At 38.3% G+C, this 26,080-nt stretch overlaps 1 protein-coding gene across 2 annotated transcripts in view; it reads right to left on the bottom strand.

Annotated features, from left to right (window-relative positions):
- The window catches only part of FILIP1 (filamin A interacting protein 1), a 260,849-nt gene that overhangs the window by 80,644 nt on the left and 154,125 nt on the right, over positions 1-26,080 (bottom strand). For both annotated transcript variants that reach the window (XM_021000129.2, XM_021000130.2), the window contains exons 3-4: positions 17,014-17,187; positions 12,414-12,592 (exon numbers count right to left, since the gene is read on the bottom strand). In XM_021000129.2, coding sequence (XP_020855788.1) covers positions 12,414-12,592; positions 17,014-17,187 — 353 coding nt within the window. The remainder of the gene's footprint in view (positions 1-12,413; positions 12,593-17,013; positions 17,188-26,080) is intronic.

Raw genomic sequence — 26,080 nt, 5'->3', positions numbered from 1 at the left:
AAGAGATCCTCAATCATTTTTAAGAGCATAAAGGGGTCCTGAGAGCAAAAAGTATGAAAATTACTGGCCTAGGGCACCAACAGATTTAATGACTTGCCCAAGATCACAGAGCCAATGTGTGTCAAAAGCAGAACTTGAACCAGGCCTTTCTTACTCCAACGCCTGGTAGTTATCTGCTATGCCACAAGGCCTCTCCACTTTAATTAATACAATGAAGTATATTATAATCAGCTTAGTTTCATAATAGTTGAATGAATGTACTCTCTTCAGTGGCAGTTTGTTTTTCTTCTTCAAATTGAAAACATCATCTGAACAGGATCTATGACTTCCCTGAGATCACATCCAATCTATAAAACTTAGTGAGTTGCCAGAGACTGAGGGAGGTTAAGTGACTTGCCCAGGGTCACACAGGGAGTAAGTATGAGAGGGAGGATTTAAACTCAGTTCTTTCTGACTTAAAAGTTCACACTCTGTCCTCTACAGCAAAGGTATCAAACACCATCACCTACCAGGTCGCAGCTGAAAGCAGACTAAAATGTAATTGGGAAATATTTAACAAAATAAATTTAAATGCAATAGGACATAGGTAATATTAATATGTGGTTTTCTAAGTCGCTATGTGGCCAGCCTTATGTACAATTTAGTGACCCTGCTTTTACTTGAGTTTGACACCACTGCTCTACAGCACACACTCTTTCATCCTACTATTCCCCAAACAAACACGTACCAATGAGGTCACATGTAAAAGAAAAAAGAGAAAAGTCAGTGTTATCAGATGAATTGAATAATTCCTGAAAATCACAAGACAGATTCTGCTTTTGGTCATTGCCAGGATTGTACATTCACATTAGTCCCAGCACCTCTGACTCTTTATTCTCAGAACATCCACTTCTCATTTCCAGTTCTTCTCATTTTGTGTCTCATTATTTGGACAGAATAACATGGAAATCAGCCAGTGGTAGAGAGAAACCAGAAATAAATGAGGATTAAATGGTGCAAGATCCTAAGCACGGGATTCATCTAACAGGGTCAAAAGACTTCAAATGATCAATTTTAACTAGATGTATTAGAATTCTTTGTCACAGGGACATCAACACCAGCCACAGGGGAGTCAATGTTGTGCAGTATCATGGGACCTAACTTCAAATCCTGGCTCTGATACTTCCTACGTACATGACCTTGGGCAAACCCTTAAAAACTTTCTGGTTCTCGGTTTCTTCATCTGTAAAATGGGAGTTGAATTAGATGGCCTCTTCCAGCTCTAGCTGTATGTTTCTATATGCTTCCTATTTCAGTCTCCACTTTTATTTTCCATTGTTCTTGTTTAGTCATTTTTTAGTCATGTCCAACTCTTCATGATCCGTTTCAGGATTTTCTTGGCAAAGATATTAGAGTGGTTTGCCATTTCCTTCTCCAGCTCATTTTACAGATAAGGAAACTGAGGCAAACAAGTTTAAGTGACTTGCCCAACATCACACAGCTAGTAAGTGTTTAAGGCTGGATTCAAATCAGGTCTTTCTGACTCTAAACACCACCTAGTCACCTTTTAATCTTACACAATCAGGAAACCTTACAGAATATCACAAGTAAAGAGGTGAATTATCCAGGTGAATTCCGAGTGGATTATTTTCTCGCACACATTAAATAGTATAGCCTTGGGGTAAGGACAATCAGCTCTATGAGTGTGGGGGAAATTGCTGGGCTTCAATATTTGTTAATTTTGTGAATACTTGTGGCCTGACTCCAAGTAGAAAGCTTTCCTCTTGGGAAGATCTAGATTGGTATAAAGTACAATGGTACCAGCTTATCTTGAATCTTACCTCTCACTCTTCCTTCCTTATGCCTGCCCAGAGACCAAAGAAACAAAGGAACATGCTTCCTAAGGAAAGTTCTGGCCCTGCTTTCTTGAGGAAAGGGACTTTCAGGAAGAAAGGGGAGAGGGCTTCATAACAAAAGGAAAACACAAAGAATTGGCAAGCTTGGAAGCTCAGGGCCCACTCCTACTTAGAAAGGGCCTCTCTCATTATTCTTTTCAGATCGGCTTCGCAGGTGATGCCGGTCACAGAATTACATCACCAGAGGAGCAGCCAGGAGTCTCTGGATGCCAGGATGACTGAAACAGAGAGGAATGTATTATCACAGAACACTGAGAAACCAGCCAAATAACATTCCTTGCTGGGGGTGTTGGGATAAGGGAGAAAAAGGGGAGATAATTTTGCATGAATAGGGAAAGAAAGATCCTGGGTCAGTATCCTGCCAGCTCCTATAAGTAGATCTAATTATGACCACATACCTCACAAAAAGGGTTTAACCCAGACTTAGCTGATTTCCCAGGGCACAGTTTTAAAAGGGCAGCATAAAGCCCTCCCTTGACCTTTGATGAAAAAATGCTAAATGCTGCACTAGCTCTGGGAGCTTAGGCTAACCGCCCATGGTGAGATGAGATGTACTCATTCCCTAAAGTTACAGGGAAGTAAATGCCTAAATACTCAACTTAAACTTTGGGTTTATTCATAGGGTAGGACCAGTTACATTTTATTAGGCCACAAGCACCTGTAGTGCCATTGTACAGTGATCAAGATGAAATGATTAACACATTATAAAGGTAGTTAATGATGAGGATGATGATGATGATGATGAAGCAGTATGGACGCCCTCCAGTTGACTGTCAGCCCATACTTTAAAGTTCTACTCAAATACTACTTCCTCCAAGAAGCCCTCCCTAATCACTCTGGGTGGCCTTCTCTCTCAAATTACATATAACCCTTTCTTGTTCCTCTCTAGTTATAGAGTAAGTATAGTGTAGTGAACAGAGGACAGCACTCAGAGTCAGGAGAACCTGGATGAGAATCCTGCCTCAGACACTTACTGCTGTGTGACTCCTGGTTAAGTCACTTAACCTCCCTGGACTTAGTTTCCTCATTTATAGAATGAGAGGGTAGGACTCAATGAACTCTAAGGTCCCTTTCAGTTCAAATGCATGATCCTACAGTAGGCACTTAATAAACATTTACTAAATTTTCTTTGTAAAGCCTTCCATCAGTGCTTCATCATGTCACAGAAGTGGTGACCCTGGATTCTCAAAGGCAGAGACAAATGGATACAAGCTTTAGCAGGTCCACTAACCTGGAGAGGATTTAAGTATGCGACTAATGATGGACTCAGCCCTAAGATCATGGATCAAGATTAGAGAGACCAGTCATCAGAGGGTTGGTCACCAGCTGGTTCTTTTTTTTTTTTTTTGCCCAGATGCTCATGAAGATAATGTTCATCTGTCTACTATAGCATGAAGGACATGCGATGTTCAACAGAAAATATGCATGTGGAGAAAATTGTGAAATTTTAAAAGTATGGAAATATGTTAAGAATACTGGATCAGGGGTCAAGGGACTTGGGATCTAACCCATTTCTTTTTTTATTTTCCTTTTTTTTAGGCAATTGGGGTTAAGTGACTTTCCCAAGGTCACACAACTAGTAAGTGTCAAGCGTTCGGTCTGAGGACAGATTTGAACTCAGGTCCTCCTGACTTCAGGGCCAGTGCTCTATCTACTTCGCCACCTAGCTGCTCCAATCTAACCCATTTCTGCCACCTAATTTGCTTAGTGATGTGACCTGAGGTGGATGAGGAATGAAAAAAATATATATACTTAGCTTGCTATATGTAAGGTTCTAAAAACTAGGGATTATTGTTATTGTTTGCCCTTGGTTCTGGAAGAGGACCAGTGACATCAGGAGAGTAATATCTCAACTTGCAAGTGAATTGGATTTAAGTTAGGCAGAGTTCTTCAAAGTCATCCTCTCTACTCCCTCCTCCAGAGTCATCTGAGTCAAGTGGCAAGGCATAAATCAAGAAACTGGCAATGGCCCCAGATGCAGTGGGAGACCTTGACTATTTAAAGCTAGGGTCTTTCTCAGGTCTTCAAGAACTAGGCATACAATTACAAACAAGGAAGATAGTGCCTCCTCTCCAAGAGCTGACATTCTTACAGAGTAAAACCACATACAAGGAGGAGTATAAGGAGGAAAAGAGGGGGCAGTAAAGTACATACATCATGGTTTGAAAACGACTGTGAAGTAGCATGGTGGTCTGGTTCTGGGTAAGATAAACAGAGCTCAGGGTCCCAACCACTAAGCCTCAGCTATAAAATGAGGACAATCTTATCTGCTCTACTGTTGTCAAAGGATTCTTTTGAGTACCAATTGAGATCATATTTTAAAAGCCTTAAAAAATTAAATGTGCCATAGAAAGGAATGGTATTATGATGATACTAATGAGGGTCATTTGGGGGATGCAATGTTTAGAACAACAGCCTGAAATTGAACAAAAATACTGGATTAGGAGCCAGAAGAAGTGGATTCTGTTCTAGTTCTTCCACTTATCAGCTCTACAATGCAGAGTAAATCACTTAATCTCTCTGAGCCTCAGTTTCCTCAAATGTCAAATGATGGTATTACTTGCCTTGCATAATAATAGCTCATGTTAATATACTACTTTGGAGTCTGTAAAGTCAGACCCCTTCAATAATCCTGTGAGTTAGGTAGTGGGCTATTATTATTTCCAATTTATAAAGAAGTAAGTTGAAGTTCTGAGAAGTTAAATTACCTGTCTATATTCATGCTTCTAGAATGTATCTGAGATGGGATTCAAATCTAGGCTGCCTTGCCAATATTCTCTTTCTTTAGCACACTGACTCTAAATATCCTTTCTGAGGATCTCAGAGAAATTTTATGTGCAACATCTCCTCCTCACAATACAGTAAAAATAGGGTAGGAGTTCTGCTTATGTTTGGCCAATTTTTTAGGCTATCTTTTCCCTCTACATTTTTTTTTCCATTTCTAGGCATCAGAGAAAAACAGAAAGTATTGAGATTAACACTTTCTAGGGAAATAACATAAAATGAGTTTCCTAAGTTGCATGATGAGGAGGTCCTTTGAAAAGAGAATTCTCATGCTTTAACAAATACTAGAAGGTATCAGAAGTAGATGTGAGAAACATGTCAGAAGAGTTGCTGGGACAGCAACTGATCTTGGTGACCTTGCTATATACAGCGGGACTTTTTCTAGCTGGCCCCCTCAATAGAATGTAAGACTGTGGAGAGCAGTAATCTTTTTTTAAAAAATTGGTGTCTCCAGCAACTCGCAGAGTGCCAGGCCCTTAGTAGGTGCTTAATAAATGCTTGTTGACTGACTGCCAACTAGAATAACACCGAATGGGGCAACTAGATGATGTTGTAATAGAGCACTGGACTTGGAGTCAGGGAGATCTGAGTTCAAATTCGACTGCAGACACTTCCTAGTTGTGTGACTACGGGTAAGTCACTTAATCCTGTTTGCTTCAGTTTCCTCAACAGTAAAATGAGCTGGAGAAGGAAATGGCAAACTACTCCAGTATCTTTGCCAAGAAAACCCCTAAAAGGGCCACGAAGAGTCAGACGAGACTGAAAATAACTGAACAAGAATAGAGTAGCATTGAAGAGCCCATGCAAGAATTTAAGTGTATTTCCCAGGGAGTGGGAGGCAAATGCAGTAGGCTGAGACAAAGACTAACTTTGACACTAAAACACTTGAGGACTAATCCCCTACTAATCCCTGTCTTTGGCCATGCATAGGAAACACCAGATCCATAAGACTTTGTTGGAGGAGTTAAGATTTCAGGGCTCACTGGGCCTGCTATCTGTGAATATTAAAGTTGACATTAGTAATTTCATTTTGACTGTAGTAGTCTAAGTGTTGAGGTTTCAGATTGCTCAAGAGTGGTCCTGAAGCTTTGGCCTTCTAGTTCTGTTCTTTGTTCATTTTAATTCTGTGCAAGTAAAATGTACTCCAGTCTTTATATGAATAAGCAATCTTTTTGGTCATACAAAATTGGAAAAGGAATTATGGCTAGGTCCCAATTAGTACAAATAATGAACTCCCCCAAAATGGTCTCATTATTTGAATTTGCTCTTATATTTCCATCGGGCTGGAAACAATTACCCTATTTTACATTATTACAACTTCAAATAGTGCAAATTTGAATACATGAGACCATTTCCAGAAAGTCAATATTTACACTAATTGGGACCTAGCTACAGAATCTCAATGAGATGGGCGCTGAAACATGAGAGATTTATGAATTACTATAGTTGTTTATAACCCTAGACACAAACCAAGGCTGAAGCACAAAAAATAAAAGTCTGGAAATCATAAGACCCAGGTAGGCACCAGTACACATGTGCAAAAGGATTTAGGACTCAGAGTGGCTAGTTCCTGCTTGTGTTTATTCTTCCCTCCACCATACTCCATTAGCTGGGAAGATAAGTAGGAAATCTCTAGCACAGAAGAAAAAGCAGGGGGAAGGAAAAAAAATAGGTAGAGATATGTTGCTGACATAGAGTAGCTTATAGATAATGGGAGTAGAAGAACCCATTTGTTTTACTTTTACTTTTAATTATACCTATATTAAAATGCGGTAACCCCTATGCTACCTGCCAAAATTCTTTAGAATTACAGCAGGAAGAAAAATTGGGAGCAGATTATTCCAAAGGAATGAGGGCTGAGCCAAGATAATTGAAATAATTATTATTTTAACATTAATTAATATTAATACTAATATTCATTTTGAAAAGCCTCTTGAGTTGTGCAGAATAGTCGTGAGAGAATCAACCTTGGAATCAGTAAGATGTATTCATGTTCCATCTCTGATACAAATTAGTTGTGTGACCGTGGGGCAAATCATTTAACCCTTTGGCACCCCCCCTCCAGTAAACATTCAAAGAATATAAATTGCAGAATAGTTGCTTATTTACATTCACAGGTGATGTTTCCTCACCTGGTGTTCCCTACATAATGAAATAATAGATCTAGATCAAATAAAAATTGTTTAGACATGAACTTGGAAAACTGCATAGAGGAGATGGGGAACAGGGACAGTAAAAGTGAAAAGGATGACTAGCTATTGAAAGGAACAACCCATTTGAGCACCCATTTAGTGACCACTGGGGATATTGCAACCTATTGGAATGTTAAACTTCAACAGATGCGCAGGTCCTGGAAAGACGCGCTCAAGCAGAACGCCACCTGGTGGCTAACTCAGACTCTGCATCACTCCCAATAGCCATGTTTGGATTTTAAACTATGCAACAGTTGTCTCCCTGAATATTTAAGGGAGACAGAATCAAGCCAAGCATCACATTAACAGGAAATGAAAATTTCCTCTCTTAGACTTCCACCCACTGCTCCCAGTTCTTGGTGTAAGAAGAATATGTTAAATCTCTCTTCCATATGATAGTCTGTCAAAAACTTGAAAATGGCTATCACCCTTCCCCTAATTCTTCTCTTCTCTAGCTTACCCACTCCCAGTTCCTTCAGCATGTACTCATCTGGAGTCCCTTCATCATCCTGATTATATTTATTTGAAATTATGCTTTTTTTCCTTTTTTTTCTGTAAACATAAGTCAATTTTCTATCCCTATTACTAAATTTCATCTTATTAGATATGGCACATTCGTCTAGATTTTCAAGATATTTTTGTATCTAATTCAGTCAATAAATGTGCTGACTAGCTTTTGTGGCTGCATATTTAAAAACTGATAAATAAGCCATCTATACCTTTATCCAAATCAATGATAAAATATGTTAAGCAGCATAGAGCTAATATGGGGGTACTAACTAGAGATCTTCCTCTTTTTAGATTGACATTAATCCATTAATCATTCTTCTTCGGTTTTATACTTTCAGTTGTGTTCACTCAACCAGTTCTGAACCCAATTAACTTTATCATCATCTAGTTCACATTTCTTCATAATGCCCACAAATATCTCATAAGAAACTTTGCCAGTTCCCTTGCTGAAATCTAGATGTGCTATATACTATGTACCTACATACTGGATTTTCGAGTCTGGTAACCATGTCAAAAAAGGGAATGAGATTTGTTTGTCAGGACTGACCTATCCTTTTTTTTTTTTAATACTTAGTTGACTTTTATGCCTAATGCCCATTTTCCAACCATGAGGGAGACGGTACTATTAAAACTGGAAAAGACCTAACTTTAACTCCTAGCTCTTCTACCAACTAGCAATGTAACATTGGTCAAGTCATTTATCCTTTCTAAGCCTCAATTCTCTCAACTGTAAAATGAGATTATTATATATGAACTAGGATTTACAGCTGGAAGAAACCCTAAAGAAAATGTAGTGTCATGGCCTATGCTTGATGAACTTATTCTGACCCTCACTAATCACTTCTTACCTTTTTAGATGCTCAAAAGCCATCCCCTTAAATACCCAACAACTGGAAAATGTTTGAGCAAGTTATGGTATATGATTGTGATAGAATACTATTGTACTGTAAGGAATGATGAAGGGGAAGGTTCCAAAAAATCTGGGAAGACTTATATGAACTGATGCAAAGTAAGCAGAACCAGAAGAACATTGTACACAGTAATAGCAATATTGTAAGACTAATCAACTGTGAAAGACTTAGCTACTCTGATCAATCCAATGATCCACAACAATGCCAAAGGACTCATGCTAAAAAAAAAAGCTATCTACTACCAGAGAGAGAACTAATGAATTCTGATTGCATATTGAAGCATATTTTTTCCACTTTATTTTTCTTGCTTTTTTTCCTTGCAACATGGACAATGTGGAAATATGTTTTAGATGATTTCATATGTATACTGAGTATTATATTTCTTGCCTTCTCAAAAGATGGGAGAGAGGATAGAATGAGGGACAGAATTTATAACTGAAAATAATTTTTTTCTTAAATCCCCTCAATAATGCAATTTAAAACTGGGTCAGGAATTGAAGTCAAGTTCATTTGCCTATAATAAGAAGACCCTATCCTCTTCTCTTTTTTGAATGTCAAAACAGTATTTGCCCCTCTCTAATCCTTTTGCCTTGCCCCAGATTTTTTCTTAATCACAATCAATGGTGTAGCCATCATGTCTGTCAATTCTTTCACTGTCTTCATATGTCAGTTATCCAAGTCTGCTGATTTGAATTCATTGGGAAAAGTGGAGGTGGACTCTTAGTTATCTTCTTTACTTATCTAGTAAGCATACGTGGTGTAGAAGAAAGTGGACAAGAATGGGAGCCAGGAAACCTGAGATCTGAAATGTATTAACTATCACTTATTAAGCCACTCACTTGAACTCTTCCAGCCTCACTTTCCTTTACTTTAAAATGGGATAATAACATTTTTACTATCTAATTTACAGGATTGTTATGAGGAAAGTCTTTTAAAACCTCAAAGCCCTATAGAAGCATGAATAATACTACTAATATTACTGGGGCAATTTAAAATATAATAATGACGAAAGATCATTTCAGTTATATTTCTCCTTAAATATGTATGTGTGTGTGTGTGTGTGTGTGTGTGTGTGTGTGTATATATTTTTTTTTTTTGTCTACTTGGGATTGACTAAACCTGTGATTTCATTGAATTAGAGACCTCCAGAACAACAAAAAAATCCTTTCCACCCTTCTCCACAATGTGTAGTCTTAGAGAGTTGCTTGGGGCACTAAGAAATTAAGATCAGGATCACATAAGCCAGTATGTGTCAGAGGAAAGATTTAAATTCCAGTCTTCCTTGCTCCACTTCCTTGCTCCTTTACCCACTATCCAGGGGTCAGCAAACTACAGCAGGAGGGCCAAAATTTGCCTGCTGTCATTTTTAATACCAATGGAAATCCGAGAATGGCTTTTACATTTTAAAATACAATGAATCCGGCCTCAGACCAAACACTTGACACTTACTAGCTGTGTGACCCTGGGCAAGTCACTTAACCCCAATTGCCTAAAACAAAACAAAGCAAAACAACAAAAAACCCAAACAAAAACAAAAACAAAATACAATGCAACTTTATTTTAAAAGTAAAAACTATTCTTACTTCCCAGGCCACAAAAATAGACTAGGCTGTAGTTTGATGACCCCTGAATGTCATTGTTTCTCTCTTTTTTTTCTATTTATTAAATTTAAATTTGTAAGATTTCCCAATTTTTTATTTCAAAATATCAAAATCAATGGCTAACTCTCATTTGCCTTTTTCCAAATAAGGGCTATCCCTTTGGATAGCTGTGTCACATATCCTTTAAGCTCTCATTTGAAATAATTTTGTAATATCCATAGGCTGAAGCTGAGAAGTTGGGAAAGATCTGGAAACTGGACACTATGCATATTGGCTGGTTAGCAAATATTGTCAGACTAAGACAACTATTTGTCCATATTTACAAATTTTGTTGTTTTTGTTGTTGTTTGTCCTTCATTCTTGAAGAAGATCGTAACGTCAGGAAGATGATGCCATGACTTGCAAGTGAATTGGATTTAAGTGAGAGAGGACTGTGCAAAGTCACCAGCCTCACTCTCTCCGCCAGTCATCTGGTGCCCAGCAGCAAATTACACAAACATTGTAGCACAAGGGTAATTCTTCAGAGACACAAATAAAAGGAAAGCCCAAGAAAACCACAAACGACTCTAGTAGCAGCAATGAAATGAGCTCATTCAAGGTAAAATATTCTCTCTCCTTTTCCCCTTCCTACCACCCTACCCTCATTAGTCCTATATTAATTGATCTGTATTATTGGCCAAACTAATGATAAGAAGAGCTGACAATTTTATAGTAAATATAGTATAGTAAGTATGGTAAATATAGTAGTTACATAGTTTAGGTTTTATAAAGTTATTATATATCTATTACATTATATATCTATTGTCTCATTTGGCACTTACAAACATTATTTTCCTTATCTTCATTCTGCATAAGAGGAAGTCAAGCCTCAAGAGGGGGTGAAATGACTTGTTGAAAGTCACATAGCTAATGAGTGCCACAGGGCTTCTGATTCTAAATTCAGTATGCTTCATAATTTATTCCAACATCAGCAAAAGAGAAAGGAGAGGAGAACAAAAAGGAGAGGAGGAGGAGGAAGAGGAGGAGGAGGAGGAGAAAGCTGTCTGCCTTCATCTAACTCTTTTGTTTGCTTTCTTTTGATAATTATTTTTCTTTTAAGGAGACTCATGGAAACATTAGGCTTCTCTTCTGTCACTCAAAGAACTCATAAAATTAAGACAGATATAGCCCATCTCCAGCAGCTCTCTGTTCTCCAATCCTCAAACACACAAGCAGGTTCAGCTCAATTACTCAAAGCATCTGGGTTCCATAAGCAGCTAGTATGACAAAGGAGATGGAAAAATTATAAAAAGCAAATCCTGAAGGGAGTAAGAAAGCAAAAAACAGAGGTTCTTAACTTGAGGTTTGTTGGTAGATTTTAGGGCATCCATGAACTTAGATGGGGAAAAAAATTAGTCATTTACTTTCACTAACCCCTAATTTGAACTTTACCTTCAATAAAGAATATAGGCAACAAGCAGGATGGTGTTAGCAATACCTGTGTCTTTATCATTAATAGAAATCCCAGATATTTTCATCCTACGTTATAGTTTTTGCAAATAACTCAAAATTTCATTCATGCTCAAAAAATACTGTAGTTATAAGATGTTCTGCTGGATATATTATATCACAAATTTGTTTTTATGTGTTGAGAACTGTATTTCAATATAAAGGGCTTCCTTTGTATTCCTTTGTATTTTATTTTTTTTAAAAAATGTTATGCTGAGAAGTGGTCTATAGGCTTCATTGGACTATCAACGGGGTCTCTAACACATGCAAAAAAATAAGAACCACTAGTATAGAAAAATGAGAAAGTTTTCACATTATAGGCAATCGCTTCAAGTGAGGCAAAGATAGAAATCTTTACTACGTCTTTGACAATAACTACAAGTGATGAGGATAAAAGTCAAGAACTACTGACTTCTATGAATTTCACTTATTATGGAATATAAAGTAGGCAGCTTTGATTCAGTATCATCATTAAAAACTTTCTACTCAGCCAAGCAGTAAGCTGCCATATTGCCTTGATTGATTTTAGGAAGCAACAGAGTCCTTCTAAAATTTTCGAGGTATCAGTTTCTGGGTAAATTTAAGATATTGCTTTCTTTACTCACTAGATTTCCATGCATATAATAAAAAAAGATATCATTACACATCAATAGTATGTAATAAATTCAAAGGCCCTACAAACTTCTCTCAAATTGATAGCCTCCAAAGGTCTTTTCTACCTTATGATTTTATATCACTATCTTTGTGGATAGTTAGTATTGGCATGGCATTTTCCACCTATATGTATACACATGATCATCATTGAAATAGGTTTCTGGTTTTTCCAGCAGAGGCAGTAGCTTACACTTATGTTCTATAATTGTGAATGCCATTGAGAGGGAAGGCATCAGGGTGTCAGTATATAGAAGGAACTGCTGGTAAAAGTGGCATAAAAGATTAAGACTGACGTTCATAAACTATTGGGTTCCAAGCTCTCTGGAGCCCTCAGAATGGATCTAATTGTCCTAGGAGACAGGGGAAGGGGGGGGTTACCTTTCACGTTCCTGTTCCAGGAGATTGGTGAAGTCATCACTTTTGTTCATGTAATCTGTGTGCTTGTGCTTCTCGTTTTCTAGCTCATAAACAGTGCGCCTGTGGCACTTCTCTGCCAATAGGAGCTGTTCCAACATACGCCGATAGGTTTCTCTTTGTTTTTCTTCGAGCCTGTCCAGCTGAGTAGGCAAAAGAGTGGATGATCTTAATATTTCCTTGCATTTGGCATGCCATTTTAAGTACATTGTATTCCTTAAGTAATTAAGTCAAGAAAAAGCAAGCTCAGGAATTTTTGCCTATCCTGTCCCATAGCATCATTTATTAGATTTCCATTGGATATACAGGTTTAGAGCAAGACAGGACCACAATAGTAGTCTTGCCCAAATTCCTCATCTTACCAATGAATAAACTGAGAAGTATATTGATTAGGACTTGCCCGAGTTCACATAGGTAGAAAGTGGCAGAGCCAAGACTCAAACCTGATTCTCTGTCTTCATACCTGAATCTTCACTGTACCATACAATGGAAAGCCCAGGGATAACCATATAAAAAAATTCTTTCATTTGGAATAATAATAATTTTTGTACAGATGGCATGTTTCTTAAATGTCGGAAGAACAAGCTCTTGCACAGATTTACTAATTTATAAAAAGTCCTGTACCCAGTAATATTAAGGACAATATCCTTCTTGATCTCTGAAAGATTAGGAACTCACTATGTACATGTGCTATGCTTTCCCTCAAAGAAGTAGTTTTCATCATCAAAATCCTTTCTTAAAGGCCTACTTACCACTTGAGGCATTTAAGACAAAAAGTTTTAAAGGAACTGTAGTCCTTTAAAATAGGATCCAATTTCCAGAAGATGTTTAATAGAGTATGGACTTCAAAACTTGCCTCAAAAATCTGATGGCATACCTACCTCACACACTCTTCAAACTGAATGTCATCCATCTTCTACTTAAAACCCTGCAGACTTTTGCTAAAGAGGATGTATTTTCCTATTTGCTGAGAAGCAATGGTGGCATAGTGAATACAGAGTTGGCTTTGGAGCCAGGAAGACCCAGATTAAAGTTTCACCTCTGACATATACTGGCTGTGTAACCCTGAGCAAGTAAACTAACTTTTCAGTGCTGCAGGCAACTCACTTAAGACTTCAAGTTATAGAGAAGGTGCTGACTTGTATTGATTGGGGTCGTCTCTTCGTTTAGGAGTTTCCTATAACAATAAAATCACAGGTCCAGTAGCTATACCATTTGCATACTGCCATTTAGTTTGCTGAAGCCCAAAGAAAGAATGCCATCAGCACAAGCGCTATTATGGAGGCAATTGGTGCAATGAAAAGAGTGTTGAACTTGTAGTGAGAAAGTTGGGGTCACCAGGTTTGACCTGAAATCCTGCATCTACCACCTACTCTTTCTAGTGTGACCTTGGGCAAGTCACCTTTTGGGCCTCAGTTCCTTTCTCTGTAAAATAAAACATCAGACTTCACGACTCTTCAGGTCCTTTTCACTTCTAATCCTATGATCATAAGATCCTATTATGGATTGATTTCAGTTAGCATGCAAGGAGTTCCTTGCTATAGGCAAGATGCTATCTGCCAGATACTTTGCTGATATGGTCACAACAGCCCTGGAAGTAAGTGCTCTTATTATCCCCATTGTAAAGTTGAGGAAACGGAGGCAGACAGAGGTGAAGTGACTTTGCCAAGGGTCACACAGCTAATAAATAGCTGAGACCAGATTTGAGCTCATGTCTTCCAGCCTTCCAGGCCCAATGCTCTGTCCACTATACTAATTAGCAATGTGAAAGAAGCTAGGCATCTCCCATAATATTCTAACTGGGGAAGGACAATCTTTGGGTTTTAAATACATTTTGTTGATTGATTACAAATGCCATTGCTCCTACTTTCCCTTATATTTCCTATCTAGAGTTCCACTGTCATCTTCCAGAGGCAGACATTGGGTAACAATAGGTGTGCTGCCTGAGACAGTGATTGGAAATAAGGAAGACACTGGCAACCACAGCCTAACATACTCTACCTTTTTTTGGACAGCTGAGTAATTTTTAGAACGATAAAATGACCATAAAACTAAGAGTTCTCTACAGTCAAAAGACACATTCCACATTTAAGAAACTTCCTCCAATATATAGTCTCCTGATCCTTCTTTAAAATGTATACTGTCAGGGGCAGCTAGGGGGCACAGTGGATGGAGCACTGGCCCTGGAGTCAGGAGGACCTGAGTTCAAATCCGGACTCAGACACAAAATATTCACAACTGTGTGACCCTGGGCAAGTCACTTAACCCCATTGCCTAGACCAAAAAAAAAAAAGATTTGGGGGCAGCTAGGTGGCACACTACATACAGCACCGGCCCTGGAATCAGGAGGACCTGAGTTCAACTCCAACCTCAGCCACTGGACACTAGCTATGTGACCCTAGGCAAGTCATTTAACCCCAATTGCCTCACCAAAAAAAATGTATACTGTCTTTCAACATTTATTTTTTTTTCTTTTGGATACCAGGATGGTTTTCAAAGCCAAGGATCCTACAATATACCCATGTGTATTTTGGTTCCCCAGTGACCTGAGAAAACACTCAGGCCCAGTTTTCTCATCTAAAAATTTAACTATTTTGCAGAAGAATCATTGTTAGGATGGCTGCTGATATTTAACAAAACTAAAATAAAAGAAAACAAGAATGAAAATATTTAGTAAGGTTTTACAATATAAATCATTTTTTAAGATTTTCAAAGCTGCCTAGAAAAAGAAGAGGAAATAGGTTGCAGTATAACTCACACTTATAAAACACTTCTGTATTTATAACACATTTTAAAAAACATAATCTATTTTGATCTTTATAATACCCCTGTAAGGCAGAAAATAAAGAGGTGTTACCATCCACATTTTATCTGGAATAATTAAAGTGTAGGCTTGTCTGAAGGATAGGACTAAGTCATTTTAAAACTAATGTTTCTGTGACTCTTACTTTGTGTACTAAAATGATTATTATATAACATTTTCTTCATATACCTAATTTCCTAAGATTCATTGTAAGAAGTATTTTTCGAAGTCTAATTAGAAAAAAAATTTTTTTCATGCTGGCTACAATTTAGGTTAGCCCATAGAATTCTTGAAAATTGTAATTCTATCCAAATGTGTTTCAGTGTTTGAATTAAATTATCACAATTCTTTAGAAAAGAGACAAGTAGAATTGAGCACTTATTTCTTAACTGTAGAAATGTAAAATTATGAGATTATTGGCCTATAATTATGTTATGAAAGTCCTCTGGAGTAATCCTTTTTCTCTCTCTTAGCAGTCATACTGACAGCCTGGAAAGCAGCCTAAAATTAAGGGAGTAGTATATTGTAGCCGCCTTTTTATTTCTTATTTCTCTTATGAGAGGCAGCATGGAGTAGAACACTGTCCCTAAAGTCAGGAAGACCTGGGTTCCAGTTTGCACTTGAAACCTATGGGCTATGTGCTCCTAGGCAATATTCCTAAGTCTATAATATAATCTGCCAAGAAGATGCCTGTCTGCATTAATACAGGGAGTTCCCTTAGCAGCAGCTCCCTATTTTGATTAAATTAGAGGTTTGGGCAAAAAAAAAGTCTATATATTTCTCAATTCCCCTCATTAAATTAACATTTGAGAAATATCTTTGACTTGGTTGCTTAATGCTTCACTCTATAATTCAGCTCTGAAGTTCATCATAAGAGCTTACCATCAAGAAACAATAATGTCTTCTAGTATAATTCTATTGGAAATAATGGATTAAAGCCCTAAGATATTTCTTTTTCAACTTAAGAGCCTTTGGTTTTGTTTTACTCATGCAGGTTTCCACCTCATTTTAACAACTCACAATCAGAGTCTACAGAAACACTACAGAAGACTATCTGTTAGAAGCTTTGCACCACCCACCCCAATGACAAAGCTCATGAAAATGTTTGTCTTCCAATTCAATGACAGCCAGGTAAACTCAACACTAAAACTGATCAGCACTTAGCACTCTATTTTTATTGCCATCATCACTTGCTTAGAGGAGTAACAGACTACATGAAACTAAGTGTTCTAGCCCAGATATAATCCCATGGAAGGAGGAAAAGAAGGGAAGAAGATTATCATTTTGAAATACTTCCTCAAATCCCTGTGATACAACTGGGTTTTATCTTCCAAAAAGATGTTATCTTAACCTTACATTATTCATTCATTTTTTTTTTACTCACCTGACCTGTGATTTCATCAGTGTAGAGTGCTTCTGGTTAGGAACTCACTCTACCAATTCAAATCAGCACAGGTTCTGACTCTCATTGTCTTGGACAGTTGCCTCAGCGACTTGCCTGGGGTCACACAGACAGTATGTGACTTGAATTCAGATTCTTCTGGACTCTAGGGCCAGCTCTCTATCCACTATGCATGTTCCCACTCAGTTCTTTATTAAGGAATTAAATTAAGACTATTCAACTTCTTTAAAAAACTGAGGTCTGTGAAAAGCAATTTAAAAATTACCCACTCACACAACCCCATCCCAGATGACTCGGCATGTTGTCATCACCACCACCACCACTATCATCATCATCATCATCATCATCATTATCATTACCTCTGAAATTGGTTTCTCGTATACATCTTCTCCTATGGACTTTTCTTGGGCCAGGATGGCATCTCTGTGCAGGACCCGAAGGACATTCTCTGGTGCTGCAGATCCATAGTGAGCCTCTAACACTTCAGGCTTGGTTTTTTCTGTCTTCAGCATGTGGATCACATCTTCCCTGGCCTGTGGTATTATAGGGAAATACAGTTAGCAAGGTGGCAATTTGGATTATACTCAAGACTTGCTAAAGAGACTCTGCTTATCACATCAGCCCTCATTGCATCTGGGTGTTTGATCGGAAAATTCACTGAGCATTGCTTTCTCTCGTTTTACCATGAATTCTGACAGTTGTTTGCCAAAAGAAGATTAACAAGCACATATTCCACATCAGGTTGCTAGGAAGCGCATAAGCATAAGAGGATCTGTGCTAATATTAAACTGTACAGAAATTGCTTTTGTCTGGGAGATGATAAATCAAGGAGGGGGTGGGGCTCGTCCTGCAACAACTATCCAGTTTTAGTGCATTTTGAGGTCAATGGACAAACTATATTTTCTATTTATATTCTCAACACAGTATTTGAAAGCTGATATTGAAAATCTTCCACTCAATCATTCCCCAGCTCTTTGCTTTAATTCCATTTGGAACTAACTCAAATTGCTACAACTTCTTGTGAGATTAGCAATTTTCTATTCCCCTCAAATGATTCCTTTTCCACTGAAACACATGAGTGAAAATATACATAGTACATGACATGAGGCTCTTTTTAGTTTCACACCAATAATGAAATATAAGGCTTGGATAGGTGGTAAGACATTAGTGACCACAGCTCAACATACTGCACTTTTATGACCATCTGAGAAATTTCTAAAGTGAATAGGGCTATCACACTAAGACTCCTTCAAGGATACTAGTTACATTTCACACATTATAAGGAATTTCCCCCAAAATATTGTCTCCAATTCCCTGCTTCAAATATGTCCACTTTCCAACATGTTTTCTAAGGATATATGTCAAAGATCCCAAAGTACTCCTGAGTTTACCCGCTTTGGCTACCCACTTTGACCTTAGGAAACCATTCCTCATCTATAAACCAACTGCCTTGAAGGGAAATGGTAAGGTCTACTGGCTGTCTTCTTAGAAACTTTGTTGGATTCTTACCAGATATCTTGTGAAAATCACAAGATTTATAGCTTTATGCAGTGGTGACTAAGGCCAACGTGACAAGAAGTTGAAATATTCCTTTTGATTTTGTTAATCCATTTTGTTATGGGTTCTAACATGTAGCTATCTTGATGTGTGAACATAACAACCTTGAGCCCTCTGTCAATAGAGAATGTATTACGAACTGCTTTCCCTGTCAGCATTGTAGAACTGAACCATCCATACTCATTTTATATACAGCTAATGGCATACATTTCATAGAATCATTGACTTTTGGAGCTAGAAGGATTGATCATAGGATCATAGATGAAGAGCTGGGCAGGGATTTCAAAGACCATCTGATCCAACCCCCTCATTTTACAAATAAGGAAATGAGACTGGGGAGATTAGATGACTTGTTCAAGATCACAAAAGTGGTAAATGTGTGTGGTGTGAAATCAGGTCCCTAGAGCTAGTGCAAGAGACATTAAGAGATCATCTAGTTCAACACCTTTGTTTCGCACATAAGAAAATATGAGCATAGAAAGCGAAATGACTTGTCCAGACTCACATAGCTAGTGAAAGGCACAGAGGGGATTCAAACTCAGGGCTTCTGACCCTAAGTTATGTTCTCTTACCATTCCTCCATGCTTGGTTACTGAAGGAAGGGAAGGGAATACGAATTTATATAGCACCTACTATGTGCCAGGAACTGTGCTAAGTGCTTTATTATTATTATTATTCCCTCATTTGATCCTTACAACAAGCCTCAGAGGTATGTTCTATTATTGTCCCCATTTTACAGTTGAGGAAATTGAGGAATAGATTATGTTAACAGGAAAGATTCTAACAGCTGAAAGAACTGGGATAGGCTTCCTGTAGAAGGTAGCCTTTCACCTGAATCTTGAAAGAAGACAGAGATTCTAAGAGTTGGAAGGGGAAATAGAAATCATTCCAGGAATGAGGGCTAGATAGTACAAAGGTATGGAGACAGGAAATGGAGTGACATGTGTGAGAAATAGCAAATAGGCTATTAGGCAGGATTGAAGAGTTCATGTAAAGGAGTAAAGAGCAAAGAAAACTGGAAAGACCTGTATTTTAATCTCATTTCAGACACTAACTATATGACTTGTATGAGCACATCACCTAGGGGAAACTAGGTAATGCAATGGATAGAGAGCTAGGCTGGAGTCAGAAAGACCTGAGTTCAAATATGGCCTCAGACACTTTCTAACCTGTGTAATCATGGGCAAGTCACTTAAACTCTGCCTGACTCAGCTTCCTTAACTATAAAATGGGGAAAGTAATATCATCTATCTCCAAGAGTTATTGTGAGGATCAAATGAGATATTTGTCAAATGCTTAGCACAGCGCCTGGCACATAGTAGGTACTTAATTTTAAGAGACACCCTTTAACCTCTCTGACAGTCAGGCTTCCTCATCAGTAAAACTGCAATAATAATGAGATAGGTCATGCAAACCTCTGTGTAAATTTTAAGGTGCTATATAAATGTGAGCTATTGTGATTATTATTATTCTTTTCACAATATTGACCCTCCAGACCACCACTACCACCAATTCCATTATCCCTAGCAATGCACCTTCTTGAAGATGGAGAGAGACAGAAGACAAAAGCTGCATTCTATCTGGGATTAGTAGCATCCTTGACCATGTGATTTTCTAACTACCATTATTGCTGACACTCCCACCCTCACTTCTCATCACCATCAACTTACTTCCTAAACTCTTACAATCTGACCCCACCACTCTACTGAAACTGATTTCACAAAGATTACAAATGATCTTTTAACTAATACCTAATAAATCCAGGGAATTTTTATTCATCATCTTGGACGCAATAATGATGACCCCCTCATCCTGGATGAATTCTTACTGATTTCTATGGTACTTCTCTTTCCTGTTTCTCTTCCTACCTCTGTGACCCCTCCTGTGAAATCTCTTTTATTGGTTCATAATTCATTTCCCATGGCCTAATCACAAGGAAGCTGGGTAGCTCAGTGGATAGAGTGCTGGACCTGGAGTCAGAAAGACCTGAGTTCAAATGTGGCATCAGTCACTTACTGTGTGATTCTGGGCACAGAAATTCTGTTTGCCTTAATTCATTGGAGAAAAAAATGGCAAATCGTTCCAATATCTTTGCCAAGAAAATCAGTATTGGTGTGCCATGGTCCACAGGGTCATGAAGAGTCGGACATGACTGAACAATTGAACAACAACAATCATAAGCATTCCCCAAGAGTCTGTCACAAGCCTTCTTTTCTCTATCTCCTCCGTTCCATCTCAGCTACACGTAGAGATGGCCATACTCTTCATTTTGACATAGCTCACAAGGATTCCATTTCCACATTCATAAACACTGACACTCACTTATTTCAACATAATCTTTTTTCATTGCATCTTTCCCTCTGCCTTTATGATTCCCTAAGCTGGTTCTTCATTCTCATCATGATTTCCAATCCCTCCACCCCTCACTTTTCCTAGGTCATCATCCCTGCATTGGTACACTCTCTGCCTTTTCTTGCCTCAATCCTGTAGTGAACCAGATCAACTCTACAATATCCTCTCTGCTGAAGTCCCTTGCCCTCTTTTCCTATTAATGATAATACCTTGCCAAGTCCGGTCTTGGATTACTCCCATTATCCATTGCCTTTACTCCTACTTATGTGCTACTGGAGAAAAATCACAAAATTGGGCTGAGTCCACTATCAATTTATGTTACTTAATTTCACTGCTATTTACCCAGACTATTGTAATAGCCTTGCACCCAATCTCTTCTCTCTTCAATCTATCCTTCATATAAGTGCCCAAATAATCTTCGTAAGTCATAGGTCTGACTATGTCACCCCTTTGATTAACCCTTCAGTGGCTCTCTCTTGCCTCAAAGATAAAATACAAGCTCGTCAGTCTGAGTTTAAGGTTCTTTACTGCTCGATGGTTCTCATGTCACCTGGTAGTTAAAACCTTCCATTAGAAATCATTGAGGTCAAGTCCCTCATTTTACAGATGAAGACCCTGAGGTCTGGAGAAGAATAGTTTTCATTTATATTATTCTTTGGGACCTGTTCTATGATCTTGTTTTGTTTTTGTTTTTGGCCAGGCAATGGGGTTCAGTGACTTGCCAGGGGTCACACAGCTAGTAAGTGTTATGTGTCTGAGGCTGGATTTGAACTCAGATCTTCCTGAATCCAGGACTGGTGCTCTATCCACTGCGCCACCTAGCTGCCCCCCTATTCTATGATCTTGTGAGAACTATTTCTACTGTTCAACATTTGCCTCTACATGTAAAAATAGTTGGAGGCATATATCCTAAGAACACTTAGAGACAGAACTAGAATGTTTTGCCCTTTATGAGAAGGCATTCTAGTGCTTAATGAAATTTTAATATCTATGTTCTAAATGATTTTTAAACTGTTTGTAGTATATTCTTAAATGGAAATTGGGCTTATAACTCATAAAGGAATAGGCAGCTAGGTGGCACAGAGGATAGAGTGCTAGACATGGAGTCAGGAAGATCTAAGTTCAAATTTGGCCTCAGACTCTTACTAGCTGAGTGACTCTGGGCAAGTCACTTAACTATTTGCTTCAGTTTCCTCGTCTGTAAAATGAGCCGGAGAAAGAAATGGCAAACTATTTCAGTATCTCTGCCAAGAAGACCCCAACTGGGGTCCTGAAGAGTTGGCCACAACTGAAACAACTGATCAACAACAGAAGACCATGGGTTAGGGATTAGACTTGTGATTTCATTGGTATAAGAAACTACTGGATGTGGAAACTTCTTCTACCAAAGGTCAGCCCTTGCTTCACAACATATACTCTTAGAGAGTTTCCTTGGATGCTAAGAGGTTATTAGCTAACTTGCCCTAGGTTAGGCCTGCGAAAAATGTAGAGGATGTAAAAGAAAGTAAAGATGTAATAAGTGTTTTGTCTGGGCTCTGCTTAACTTGCCTTCCAGTAGTCACTATTGTGCCCATCATGTAACTTGGTGGGTGGGTTGCCACTGTGCGCTCTCTCCTGTTTGCAACATGGTCCGTGGCAACCAACCATCATTATACCTTTACTTGGAAAGTGAGCTGCTAAAAACCTATCTACAGCCTGAAGAAGTTTAGCCTATTTTAATTTTGGCCCCTGCCTACTACCAAGTTGTGCAGGTCTGCCCTAAGTCATACAGCCATTAAGTGTCTGAAGCAGGACTTGAACCCAGGTCTCTGCTGGCTCTGATGTGAGCTCTCTACCACATCACACAGCTGTATGGGAGTTTTCCATACAAATGAAGCAATAAACAAATCATTCACATGGAAAGAAAAGTTTCTTCTTCATCATTCAAATATTTCACTATTTGGCGAAAGATTTCTCACTGCCCGATTAGTGGATGGGCTCATCCATAGTCTCTATAGTTTTAACACAAAAGAGGAAGGAAAATCCAAATTGCTTAGATGGTTGAATATCAGACACATATATTTCTATTTTTACTCTTGTCTCACTCTCTGTTTAGACTCCTTACAAACACCTTGTAGTGACATCTGCCAAAAGAGTCAGAGCTGGAATAACCACACACTTCCCCTCAGTCTGCCAGTGCCTACCTACTAATGCCAGCCTCTGAGTAAACTTAGAGTATTGAGCACAGGGGAGTGTAAGGATTATAGATTTTTTCCCACCTAGTATATATTCTAGATTTGTTCCATTTTGTCTAGACAGTCAAAGGAAACTTTCACAGGAGGATAATTCCTATGACATAATTCTTAGATGTGACATTCTGAAGAAGAGCTTGTTACTTGGTGAAAGCCAAGAGTCTCTCAAATGCATAACTATAACATATAATGCAGAATATGGTATTTAAGGTTCTGTGTTAAGTGGGCCAGGATTAAGTGTTCTAATAACTGGACATTTTTTTTTGACCTAAGTCAAAAAACACTTGGCAGGGATTGGGCTCAGATAGAGGATGGAATGGAGATGAACAGTGTTGGGGGAGTGGTGCAAGGATGCAGTGGGGCTGGAAGAAGAGTTCCATGGTGAAGAGATCCTGGGAGGGGCAACTGGGGGGGGATTGTGGTACACTGCAATGCTGTAGAAGACTTCCAGATGAGCAATGATTATTATTAAGTAGGAAAACACTCCCATATAAGCAGCCAGGGGCAAAGCTCCATCCACCCTCTGCTAGTTACTGCTCTGAGTTTCAAACATGGAAGAAATTAGATCAAGCTTTCCAGTGATTGGGCAGGTGGGTGTTAAAATAAAATTCTTATCCCTTTTTCAGCAATAAAGCTTTATTGCTATGTTGTTTCAAGCACAGACAGGACTAATAAAGCTATCAGCCAGATAAGAAGTTTTATAAGATGATGGATTTCTTTCTCCTAACAACTAACTTCCAAGGTTGTTTAATTCATAACCAACTTAGATAAACACTTTCCCAACATGTTTTATTACTTTGCTTTTTTTTTAAAAAAAAATAATGTAATGAAGTAAGAACCACCAAAATGGGCCAAATTAGGGTCATCCTGCCCATCATTCTATTTCTGACAGAGTCAATAAGAATTGAGTTGTGAAAAGGTATGGCTGGTCTTTTTGATACCATCATTTGAGATAAGAGGCATACTACCTACCTTCCTCTCCACCTGCCCTCCCCCCTTTCCCATACACCTTATTTGTTTCCATTTTGAATCTATGGCAATTGAATTTTGAGCTAAAGTGTCCCTTGAATGCCATCTGCTCCAATTGCTAATTTTACAGAAACCAAAGTCCAACAAGTATTCATGCCCAATTTCACATAGCGAGAAAGGGATTCAAACAGATGTTCTGACTCTAAATCTAGAATTCTTCCTAACACATTTCTGTCTTTTGAAAGATGTAAGCTTCTTGAGGGGCAGGGACATTTCATATTTGTTGTTGTATCCCCATCACTTAGTAGAGTGCCTGATACCCAGAAGGCATTTAATAAACACTTGTTAGTTGATTAACGAATGGTTTTAATTAAGTCTTCTTTTAATGTGTTGAAGTTTCAACCTGTATTTCTTCTTGGGCTAATGAATTTCACAAGTTTATTGCTCTCTGTGCAAAGGAACATTTCCTTTGTCCCAAATCTATTGTCCAGTACTTGGGGACTTGTTAAACTAATTCATATAGACCCTCTTCACACCTTTCATGATCTTAAAGATTCTGATCATCTGGCTTCTAAACTTATACCTTTTTTGACTCGTAACTTTTGTATTGTTTAATCTGTCCTTATGTGACAGGCCTTTCATCCCTTCATGGTTTTAATTGCCTTCTTATAAGATCTTTTCTAGCTCTCTCACGAACTGTTTGAAATTAGACTCCAGAACTGCTGAATATTCCAGATATAGATGTGCCATCATAAATAAGGTGGGGTAATTAGAATTTTGTCCTAAGTGCTGATATCTGGGAATGCTTTCTACCCAGGGACCATTGTCACTTTTTTCCATTGTGATGCAGAGAGAATAAGACAAGAGTCATATTATGCACTAGTTGGTAGCAGTTAAGAATTAGTTAGAGAGGAGCTTAATTGTACCTTAAACTTAGTTTTCTTTAAAAAGAATGGCTGATCATTAAACCTAGTGCTTGGTAACTTTTTTATGTTTAGTTTAAATATTTATTTAACAATAAAATGAGCAGAAATTTGGAAAAGAACTGGTATCTCCCTCTTAACATTGGTCTTTCCATGGTTTTAGTCACATTTTATATTCTTATCTCCTCAATTGGCTCAGGTCAGGCTATGCCCAGAGACAAGTTAGAAATCAAGAAAGATGGAAAAGAAGACCCAACATATTTGAAAAAAGATCTATGGCTAAAGCCAACGAAGTCAAAAGAAGGGTCTCCACATTACTGGAAGGAGGCCTTCTTAACAAAAGTCTCCTTTGTCTAGGAACCTAATCAACCAATCTTATTATTAGATGGATAGGTCATGTAGCGAGCTTGAGAGATAACAGATGAACAACAGCTTGAGTGCTTCACTGGCAACCGGGAAAAATTACATTAACCAGAGGAAGGCCCCCAGCCTTTTGGGTAGATATTCAGTGGAAGATTTACAGAAAGACATAAATTAGAATCCTGTCAGATGATAAAGTATAGATGGGGTATGATCTGCACTATTGGAGATCCAAATTAATGAGATCTCTTAGCCTTTGAGTTTTCTAAATATAGTTAATTACATTTACTAAAAAGCAATGTACTTTGATTACATAGTTACTGCCTCAGAAGTAATATTCTCTTCATTCTCCCAAATTATAGAGCCCAAGGTCAGTCAGTGCTAAAAAGGTGTGACTTCTTCAGGCTAGGAATCTAACATATTTCTGTTATGCTCTAAAGAGAACAGGTAGGTGTTGGGGCAGCTAAGATGGGGCAGATAGAGCACTGGGCCTAGAGTGAGAAAGACTCATTTTCCTGAGTTCAAATCCAGCCTTAGACATTTATTACCTGAGTGACCCTGGGCAAGTCACTTAACCCTATTTGCCTCAGTTTCTTCATCTGTCAAATGAGCTGGAGAAGAAAATGGCCAACCATTCTAGAATCTTTGCCAAGAAAACCACAAATGGGGTCATGAAGAGTCAGACATGACTGGAAATGACTTAACAACAACAACAACAAAGAGAACACTGAGAGACTTTAGGAGTAATGGGACTTTAGGAGTAATGATTTTCTTTGGGTTACTCCAGAACTCTAACTTGAACCATGGAGGCACTAGGAATAGCTTTTAGAGCATGAAGAACAAAACTGGAACCTGCTGACTTGAGACTGTTCTCCCTCATGTGACCTTATGAGAACTTTCTAACTTTCAAGACCCAGCAAAAGTCAGACCAAGTGATATCATATGAAAGAAATTCCTCTATTAAACCACTAATCTCAGAGTGTACTTTTAATTTCCAGAATTGGTTTTCTAATCACCACAGTAAACAGAATCTT

The sequence above is a fragment of the Phascolarctos cinereus genome, unplaced genomic scaffold (genome assembly GCF_003287225.1).
Source record: "Phascolarctos cinereus isolate Bilbo 61053 unplaced genomic scaffold, phaCin_HiC Scaffold_5;HRSCAF=322, whole genome shotgun sequence".
Lineage (NCBI taxonomy): Eukaryota > Metazoa > Chordata > Mammalia > Diprotodontia > Phascolarctidae > Phascolarctos > Phascolarctos cinereus.
The sequence above is the reverse complement of the archived record's forward strand: the minus strand, read 5'-3'. Positions and strand labels throughout refer to the sequence as shown.